The sequence below is a fragment of the Hyla sarda genome, unplaced genomic scaffold (assembly GCF_029499605.1).
Source record: "Hyla sarda isolate aHylSar1 unplaced genomic scaffold, aHylSar1.hap1 scaffold_183, whole genome shotgun sequence".
In the NCBI taxonomy this organism is placed as follows: Eukaryota; Metazoa; Chordata; class Amphibia; order Anura; family Hylidae; genus Hyla; species Hyla sarda.
In genome coordinates, this window is record NW_026608477.1 from 189,199 (window position 1) to 200,189 (window position 10,991).

General features: G+C 43.2%; 1 protein-coding gene across 1 annotated transcript; it reads right to left on the bottom strand.

Moving 5' to 3' along the window:
* Window positions 1-7,159: 7,159 nt before the first annotated feature.
* LOC130314541 (adhesion G-protein coupled receptor F3-like) lies at window positions 7,160-10,710 on the bottom strand. The gene is made up of 3 exons (XM_056552731.1): window positions 10,663-10,710; window positions 7,798-8,410; window positions 7,160-7,240 (listed from the first exon to the last, which is right to left on the bottom strand). Exons 1-3 carry the CDS (start codon window positions 10,708-10,710, stop codon window positions 7,203-7,205), a joined length of 699 nt encoding a protein of 232 aa, XP_056408706.1. The 3' UTR covers window positions 7,160-7,202.
* Window positions 10,711-10,991: the final 281 nt, after the last annotated feature.

Here is a 10,991-nt window from a genome sequence, read left to right on the forward strand (position 1 = left end):
AGTAGTTATATTCTTGTATATAGGAGCAGTATTATAGTAGTTATATTCTTGTATATAGGAGCAGTATTATAGCAGTTATATTCTAGTATATTGGAGGCAGTATTATAGTAGTTATATACTTGTATATAGGGAGTAGTATTATAGTAGTTATATTCTTGTATATAGGAGACAGTATTATAGTAGTTATATTCTTGTATATAGGAGGCAGTATTATAGTAGTTATATTCCTGTATATAGGAGACAGTATTATAGTAGTTATATTCTTGTATATAGGAGCAGTATTATAGTAGTTATATTCTTGTATATAGGAACAGTATTATAGTAGTTATATTCTTGTATATAGGAGACAGTATTATAGTAGTTATATTCTTGTATATAGGAGGCAGTATTATAGTAGTTATATTCCTGTATATAGGAGACAGTATTATAGTAGTTATATTCTTGTATATAGGAGCAGTATTATAGTAGTTATATTCTTGTATATAGGAGCAGTATTATAGTAGTTATATTCTTGTATATAGGAGCAGTATTATAGCAGTTATATTCTAGTATATTGGAGGCAGTATTATTGTAGATTCTTGTACATATCAGGTATAGAAGTATTGTTCTAGAATGACCTTTTCAACTGCATGTATAGAAAGAAAGTACATTTTTAATTTCAAAAAGAATTATCAGATACATATAGAAATCTTTTTTCCATCTCATCATGTGTAAATGAACAATGGGAAGGAAAAACAGAATAACAATCTAAATAAATGTAATAAAAGAACGTTGGCAAAACAAATAACAGCGGTGAACGCTACTGATGAAGCTCAGGATTGTTGAAGTATGTCGAGTATGCGGAGGACGTTACATTGTAGCGGGGGCACTCTCCATGTAGGAGCTCTGCAGGATCAATCGTTCTAAGGAGGTGATATTACTTATCGATATAGAGTCACCAGCGATCACCAATCTCACCGGCCGCAGTGGAAGATAAACCCGCCAGATGGGCCATCAGTGCCGTAATCCTGGAGAACCTCCTGTTAAAGATCAGTGAAAACATTTTTATCTTGTTTTTTCGGCTTTGAGTGATCTGAGATTTTGAGAATAATCTCCAGCCCACCAGGAATCGTGTCTTCTGACATCTCTATATAAGATGACCCTGCAGGAAACAAGAGATCATTACAAGTCTCCTACTGAAAGAGACTCATGACCCCCATCATCAGGAGTACTCCCACCATCTTCAGTGCCCCCGAGACTCACCTCACCGTAGGAGAAGGGTCAGATTGTCATTGTAGTGACCTTCAAGAAATGACAGATATTGTATTAATTGTGCTGCACAAGATAGATCAGTGAATCTGTTATCATCTCTAGTCCACTACAGATACTAACATTAACCCCTTCTCAGCTCTAGTCCACTACAGATACTAACATTAACCCCTTCTCAGCTCTAGTCCACCAGGATACTAACATTAACCCCTTCTCAGCTCTAGTCCACTACAGATACTAACATTAACCCCTTCTCAGCTCTAGTCCACCAGGGATACTAACATTAACCCCTTCTCAGCTCTAGTCCACCAGGGATACTAACATTAACCCCTTCTCAGCTCTAGTCCACCAGGGATACTAACATTAACCCCTTCTCAGCTCTAGTCCACCAGGATACTAACATTAACCCCTTCTTTGCCTTAAACCACTATGGATACTATCATGTACTCTTCTCAGCTCTGGTCCACCAGTGATACTAACATTAACCCCTTCTCAGCTCTAGTCCACCAGGGATACTAACATTAACCCCTTCTTTGCCTTAGACCACTATGGATACTATCATGTACTCTTCTCAGCTCTGGTCTACCAGGGATACTAACATTAACCCCTTCTCAGCTCTAGTCTACCAGGGATACTAACATTAACCCCTTCTCAGCTCTAGTCCACCAGGATACTAACATTAACCTCTTCTTAGCCTTAGACCACTATGGATACTATAATGTACTCTTCTCAGCTCTGGTCCACCAGGGATACTAACATTAACCACTTCTTAGCTCTGGTCCACCAGGGATACTAACATTAACCCCATCTCAGCTCTAGTCCACCAGGGATACTAACATTAACCCCTTTTTAGCCTTAGACCACTATGGATACTATAATGTACTCTTCTCAGCTCTGGTCCACCAGGGATACTAACATTAACCACTTCTTAGCTCTGGTCCACCAGGGATACTAACATTAACCCCTTCTCAGCTCTAGTCCACCAGGGATACTAACATTAACCCCTTTTTAGCCTTAGACCACTATGGATACTATAATGTACTCTTCTAAGCTCTGGTCCACCAGGGATACTAACATTAACCACTTCTTAGCTCTGGTCCACCAGGGATAATAACATTAACCCCTTCTCAGCTCTAGTCCACCAGGGATACTAACATTAACCCCTTTTTAGCATTAGACCACTATGGATACTATAATGTACTCTTCTAAGCTCTGGTCCACCAGGGATACTAACATTAACCACTTCTTAGCTCTGGTCCACCAGGGATACTAACATTAACCCCTTCTCAGCTCTGGTCCACCAGGGATACTAACATTAACCTCTTCTTAGCCTTAGACCACTATGGATACTATAATGTACTCTTCTCAGCTCTGGTCCACCAGGGATACTAACATTAACCCCTTTTTAGCCTTAGACCACTATGGATACTATAATCTACTCTTCTCAGCTCTGGTCCACCAGGGATACTAACATAACCCCTTTTCCGCTCTAGTCCACCAGGGATACTGACATTAATGTCTTTTTAGCCTTAGACCTCTATGGATACTACAATGTACTCTTCTCAGCTCTGGTTCAACAGGGATACAAACATTAACCCCTTCTCCGCTCTAGTCCAGCATGGATACTGACATAAACCACTTCTTAGTGCTAGACCACCATAGATACTGATTTTAACCTCTTTACAACTCTAGACCATAAGGGATACTAACATTTACCTTTCCGTGGCGTTCGACCCATCAGGGATAGTGACATTTACCTCTTTTCGGCTGTACACCTCTATGAACATTGACTTTGACCGCTTTTCAATTCTAATCCATCAGGGATAATGACATTATCCACTTCTCATCTCTAGAACCCCAGGGCCTCTAACATTAACCTATTCATTGCCTCCGTAACCCTAGACTACTATGAATACTGAAAGTAACCCCTTTAGCTCTAGACTAGTGGTCTTCAACCTGCGGCCCTCCAGATGGTGCAAAACTACAACTCCCAGATTGCCCGGACAGCCGTTGGCTGTCCAGGCATGCTGGGAGTTGTAGTTTTTCAACATCTGGAGGTCCGCAAGTTGAAAACCACTGCTCTAGACCATCAGGGATAATTACATTAACCCCTTCTCAGTGTCCAGGTAGTTCACTGGCCACAACAGTTTAGAGATAGTTTGGTAAACTCCATCCCCTTAGTACAGTGGTCTCCAATATGTGACCCTCCAGACCCACCAATTCCCAGCATGCACAGAGAGCCATTTAGTGTCCGGGCATGCTGGAAGTTGTAGCCTTGCAATATCTGGAGGGTCACAGTTTGGAGACCACTGACCCTAGTATATAGAATTTCATCATTATTCCTCACCGAGGTGCTGGCGGCGGAGGCGGAATTCTTCTGGAAATATTTCTTAATAAGATCCATCACCTGAAACATGAATGAAACACAAGGGTAACCCAGAGATGGTACATGACGTCACACCCTCCGGACTGTAGGGGAAGAGGCTTTATTATGGGCCGACATGGAGAATAGCGAGTGCATTACTATTCACCAGGGACTGAGCACTGGACACCAGGGACTGAGCACTGAATGTATCAATGGACACCAGGGACTGAGCACTGAATGTATCAATGGACACCAGGGACTGAGCACTGAATGTATCAATGGACACCGGGGACTGAGCACTGAATGTATCAATGGACACCAGGGACTGAGCACTGAATTTACCACTGACCACCAGGGACTAAGGGCTAAATGCATCAATGATGACCACCAGAGACCAAGTACTAAATGTATTACTGACCACCAGGGACCATGTGCTAAATGCATCACTAACCAGCAGGGACCAGGGAGCCAACATGTGTCTACGTCTTCACGAGTTCTTCCACTTTGTCTACTTACCTTTTTATCCAGGAGACAAGCAAACAGCAGAATGAAGACGCCCTGAGGGATGAAGGATAAGAATATATAAGACATAATCATAATAAAGGTGACTGTAGGGCAGGGCTCGTTTTTTGCGGGTCTAATTCTACTTTTTACCATATGTACAATAAGAATGAAATAATAATAATAATTGGTGGGGTGATGTGCTATTATACTTATTTTTCCGTATACCGGGCTGTTACCGGACTCATTTTTTTGCGTCGTGATCTCTAGTTATTATCTTTACCATTTTTCTGTAGACTGAACATTTTTTATCATTTTTTTTATTTTTATTCATTTTGTTTTCGATTCCTGATGTGACCAAAAATTTGTAATTTAGGCATTTGGTATATTTTTTTTCATTTACACCGTTTACCGCGCAGTTTCGATAATGTTATTTCTTAAAGGGGGACTCTGGAAAAGCGGGGGACGGAGGCTTGTGATGTCACGGCCATGCCCCCTCAATGCAAATCTATGGGAGGGGGCGTGACGAATGTCACGCCCCCTCCCATAGACTTGCATTGAGGGGGCGTGGCCGTGACATCACGAGCCTCCGGCGCTGCACCCGACGCTCTAAACAAATGCTGGGTGCAGCAGGGAGATCGTGGGGGTCCCGCCTTTGGATAGGAGATAGGATGTCTAGGGGTGGAGTACCCCTTTTATAGCTCGGACAATTTAGTATGCGGTGATACCAACTATGGTTTCCTTTTATTTTGTTATTGAAAAGAAGGGGCATTTTTAATAGGAAAAGGTTTAATTTATATATATATATATATATATATCTATATATCTATATATATATATATATATATATATTTAATATGAATTTTTAATATACATTTTATACATTTTTAATTTGAAAAGGTTTAATTTATATATATATATATATATATATATATATATATATATTATTTTTTTTTTATTATTATTATTTTTTTACATTTATTTTTTTACTTTTTTTAGCCTTGTATGAGCAATCATTTGAATGCTTATACAGATCAACGTAGTACATATGTGTTGCACTGATCCATTATATCTGCGCTCTACTTGTACAGCCTGCTTGCATTGATAGCAGAGTCCTGGAAGCCACATCACTGGATCCGGACTCTGTACCACCAATGGCGCGTGCCGCCGCTGTTTAAATTGACATTGGCATCTAAGAAGTTACAATGGCGGCAGCACAGATCGCTCCGTGCCAGATTTTAGAGTCGGCCCTTCACTGCTGGAAGCAGCCGGGAGTCACCAGGTATGGAGCAGGCTCTAGTCCTGAGCGCTCTGTATACACCCTTGATGGCACAATTACACCTGTACGTGATCAATCGTTCGGGGGTTAAAGGGGTATTCCGGCGGCGAAATTATAATTTTTTTTTTCATATCAACTGGCTCCAGAAAGTTAAACAGATTTGTAAATTACTTCTATAAAAAAAATCTTAATCCTTTCAGTACTTATGAGCTTCTGAAGTTAAGGTTGTTCTTTTCTGTCTAAGTGCTCTCTGATGACACGTGTCTTGGGAACAGCCCAGTTTAGAAGAGGTTTGCTATGGGGATATGCATCTAAACTGGGCGTTTCCCGAGACACGTGTCATCAGAGATTACTTAGACAGAAAAGAACAACCTTAACTTCAGAAGCTCATAAGTACTGAAAGGATTAAGATTTTGTAATAGAGGTAATTTACAAATCTGTTTAACTTTCTGGAGCCAGTTGAGATATATATATAAAAGTTTTTTCCTGTATAACCCCTTTAATATTAGACATGAGCCAATTGGTTAACCATGACCAAGTTGTATGCATCCAGCCTTTTGTTACCTGAACGGTGAGACCTACAATGTATGAAGGACTGTAAGGGACCCCTGTCTGCTGTACGAATCCAAATATTGTTCTATGGCCAATTTGTGCAAATCCTCCTAAAAAATGAATTTCAGGAGGTTTCAACATCTATACTCAAGATATTAAAGGGGTACTCCGCCCCTAGATAAGATGTCTGATCATGGGGGTCCTGCTGCTGGGGACCCCCGTGATCTCATCTGCGGCACCCCAGACATCCGGTGCACAAAGCGAACTGCGCTCAGTGCCGGATGACTGGCGATGCCAGGCAGAGGCTCGAATGTCACGGCCACGCCCCACTTGTGATGTCACGGCCACGCCCCCTCAATGCAAGTCTATGGGAGGGGGCGTGACGGTAGTCACGCCCCCTCCCAAAGACTTACATTGAGGGGGCATGGCCGTGACGTCACAAGCCTCCGGAGCTGCACCGGATGCTCTAAACGAACGCCAGGTGCAGCAGGGAGATCGCAGGGGTCCCCAGTGGCGGGACCCCCGCAATCAGACATCTTATCCCTTTTAAGTAACATAGAGGTTGATGGGTGGATGATTAATGTAGACATGGTTGGTGAATTTGGTATGAAACACACAAAAAATGGCCCCGATTAGGCTTATCTGTCTGTCCTTGTATCCGTCTACTCTAAGACTATTGGAGCACCCTGATGATACCCCGCACACAGTCCATACACCCATAATGGGTATTTTAAGGTGAAGAATGAAAAGTCTGGTAGATACAACTTCTTCTCCCATTCACCTCTAACCAAACCCAATAGTCCATATTACGGTCTAAGACCTGCCCATGGCAACCCTTCCTGTTGAATCAAAAATAATGACTGAATCTTAGTTAGGACCTATCGTGAAAAGTAGAAATTTCAAAAAATATCAGAAATTTTCTGAAGAAAGTCAAGAAGAAGACACCAAACACATCACCTCACGCCATTTGCAAGACTGATCACCAAAATGGGAGTAAAGTTCAGAATAGGCTGAGATTCCCTACGCTACACTATATGTGCCACATGTTGTTCAACATGAACTTTTCCATGGTATCAATGGAGACGTATAATTGTTTGCAGACACGTTACCTGGAGAGGGTTGAGCAGCACAAACAAGTATTGTAAAGAGAGATCATTGTTGCCTGCGAATATGGGAATCCCGATTGCCCAGGTCAACCCAAACTGGGGCACACAGAAGAGTACAGCTTTAGCCAATTTCTTCACCACCTCCTCATCTTCACTCTTCCCTTCGGAGATTGATGGTCTGAGAAGTTTCTGGATAACCAGGATGAGAATGAGAAAATTTAGGACCATAATTATTATGACCGGGACAGTAAATGCCATCAAGGCCCCAGATCGTCTATCCAGCCAACAGGTCTCGTCCATCTTGTAATGATGCGGAAAGTACACCAAGAAGGTCCCCAAGGCTATGGCCAAAGGGCAGACATATCCCAGTACAATGGAGAGGACCAGGAATTCTGTCTTTGTCACATGGTGGAAAACAAAAACTAATCGACAGACCAAAAATATTCCCTGCACCAAGGTCCAGCAGAAGAAACCCAACAGGGAGAGATGGGAGCAAAAGGTGAGGGCCACACAGAGGGTCTCCTGGGTGTCCTGCTTAATGAAGTCAGAGGCCAAAAATGAGACGTTAAAAATGAATAGGAAAGCGGATATGTGAAGGATGGACACGTGTCTGTAAACCGCCACGTCCTTCCTGGACCTCCTCAGAAGAATGACTTGTATGGAGATACAAAGGAGAAGAGACACAATGGAGAGGACAAGGCCGACCTCCGTGATGTAGCTCAATATGGTGTCATTAAGGTCGTCACCTGGGATGGAGCCGGACATCAAGACCGCAAAAGAGGTCAGGTGATCACAGATACATTGGGTCATCCCATCGGTGACTTGGGTTTGACAACCCTTTGATGACCACTTGTAGAGGGTGAAATCCCAGAAGACACATACAGCGGTCCGGTCACAGTCACTGGTCCCACACGTGAAGATCATCTTTATATTGGCCACGTGATGACTCTTGTTATTTAGCATCACAATGTTTGTTCTTATGTCACTGGCCAAGTAGTAGGAGTAACCCGTCTTTCCGCCGTTGTCATACTGACTGCTAAACGTTCCGTTCTGGGGTTTATAAGTCATGGAGAATATGGTGACATCACAGTCTGAGGTGTAGTCTCCGGGCAGAGATATGGTGGTGTTGGTGACATCAAGGTGCATAATCTGATTACCTTCTAGAGAGTCACATGAGGTCACGGTGTATTGGAGGGCTAAGTTTTCGTAGGAAATACTGAAGGGTTCGGAAGTGAAGGACATCACCGGGAAGAGATTCTCAAGACACCAGAGAAGCCGAGGACCAAGACTTTCCTTCAAACTCAATGATGGATCAGAGGACATGTCACTTATCAGCTGGTCGGCAACACCGAGAACTTTCTACAAGAGAGAAAAATAACAAAGTCAACTTCAGTCTTTAAAGGGGTACTCCACTGGCCAGCGTGGAACTGAATGTTCTGAACGCTGCTTTCACGCTGTGGGGGTCAGCCACGCCCCATCGCGACATCACGGCCCCGGCTGTCACACCTCTCCCATAGACTTGCATTCAGGGGGCGTGACCGTGATGTCACGAGAGGACGTGGCCAACCCCCACAGCGAGAAAACAGTGTTTGGGACATTTAGTTCGACGCTGGCCTGTAGAGTACCCCTTTAAGATATTAATTCCCATACACATTATACATGTCTAAGCGAAAATCTTCATGTTATGCAGGATCGGTCAATGTATGGTGGCCTCCTGATTCTCCTTAACAAAAGATGTTGGGGAAACAAGGATCAGGCATGTTGAATTTCATGTGCCTGATCCTTTTGTTATCTGGGAGATAAACTATTTCCAGAAGAGTCTAGTAATGGTCTACACCACTTTTCTCTATCCATCCTATGCATTCATGTATATGGTGGGATCAGGAGAGTCAACATGGCCGACAGCCACCGTTATGGATATTGACCACATATGACCTGGGATTGGCTCGTGGTTACGCATTTTCTGACTCTATACAGTGTATGTTATAGGTAATAAAACCGTATCCTCATAAGGCCTACCCTTATTGTGCGTATACCCTGGTACCCTATACAGTGGTCCCTCAACATACGATGGTAATCCCTTCCAAATGGACCATCGTTTGTTGAAACCATCGTATGTTCGGGGATCTGTGCAATGTAAAGTATAGGACAGTGGTCTACAACCTGCGGACCTCCAGATGTTGCAAAACTACAACACCCAGCATGCTGGGTGTTGTAGTTTTGCAACATCTGGAGGTCCGCAGGTTGAAGACCACTGTTAGAGAAAGTTGTACTCACCTGTCCCCGCCGCTCCGGAACGTCACCGCTCGTCACCGCTGCCCTGGATGTCGCCTTTCATCGCTGTCGCCGTGTCCCCGACGCTCCGGCAAGGCCTCTGCTTCCCCGGCATCCTCGCTCTCCGTCGCCGCCATCACGTCGCTACGCACGCCGCTCCTATTGGATGACGGGACGGCGTGCGCAGCGACATGATGACGACGATGGAGAGCGTCGTCGATGGAGGGGATCCCGAAGAGGACGCGTCGGAGCCCTGAGGACAGGTAAGTGATCGTCAGCGGACCACACGGGGCACCGTAAACGGCTATCCGGTGGTAGCTGAAGCAGTCTGCGCTGCCGGATAGCCGTTTATGCGATGGCCCCGACATACAAAAGCATCGTATGTTGATGCTGCCTCTGAGAGTGATCGTATGCTGAAATGATCGTATGTCGGGGCCATCGTAGGTGGGGGGGTCACTGTACATTGCAATGCTTGTACAGTAGTGCCGACAACATACCGTAGCTAATCTCATACAATAGTGGTGCCACATATTAAGGCCCTAATACTGTTATATTAATAAAACTAGTTGTGCCAAATGTATAACAATGTTCCCTGGAGGCCTCTTGTGTCATCCAGATATGGGGACATCCTACTGAAAAGCCAACTCCAAAAACATTCACCATTTATATCCTTGTCAGGCCGGGTTCACACCACGTTTTTGCAGTACAGTTCCCGTATCAGGTTTTTGATGAAAAACGGATTCCTCAAAACCGGACTAAACTGTATCAAAACGGGTGTACAAATTTTAATCCGTGTACGGTTTGAAAAATGATGTCCGGTTGTATCTGTTTTTTTAAGAAAAAAACTTATACATTTTTACATTTTCACTCCATTAGGAATAAAGTTTCACTTGTTTGATTGAAATTCCAAGAAAAAAACTTCCGGTGTGCACTGCGTATGTGCAAAGTCAAAAACCGTATGGTGCAAACCGGATGGAACCGTACGCACATACAATTCTGTACGGTTCCCATTGACTCTCATGTAAAAAAAAACAAAAAAACGTATACGATCTCAACATGGTTTTTCACCCAGACCAAAAACCATGGTAGGCTACGGTATTGGGTACGGGAAAAAAAACTTACAAAACCGTACAGGATGCAAAACTGACACAACCGGATGTATAGTTTGGCATATGGTTTTCAATGGAGAGTCAATGCATACGGTTTTCAATACGGTTCCGTACGGTTTTCAAATTGAAAACGTATACGGGAACTGTACTGCAAAAACATGGTGTGAACCCGGCCTAAAAGATGTATGGAGTAGGGATCTATAGACATCTATACAACATTATACTCACATTTACTGTGTCCACACTCAAATGGAGATTTGCCAGCTCTATATTCATTGTGATATTCCCCAATATATAAAGAACCAGCGGCACCTCACTCAGCTGAAAACCAGCAGGGGCAATAGTAACGTAACTCCAGAGCGACTGTATTACTCCAAGACCTCCGCCATTCAGCTGATTCTACACAGACATGGAAATAAAAATAGCTACTATAATACTGCCTCATTTATACAAGAATATAACTACTATAATACTGCTCCTATATACAAGAATATAACTACTATAATACTGCTCCTATATACAAGAATATAACTACTATAATACTGCTCCTATATACA

Coding starts and splice junctions, on each gene's coding strand:
- LOC130314541 (XM_056552731.1), bottom strand. CDS start 10,710: ATGAATATAGAGCTGGCAAATCTCCATTTGAGTGTGGACACAGTAAAT. Junction 8,411..10,662: donor TGAGTGTGGACACAGTAAAT/GTGAGTATAATG, acceptor TCTCTCTTGTAG/AAAGTTCTCGGTGTTGCCGA. Junction 7,241..7,797: donor GATGTCCGGCTCCATCCCAG/GTGACGACCTTA, acceptor CTGGTTATCCAG/AAACTTCTCAGACCATCAAT.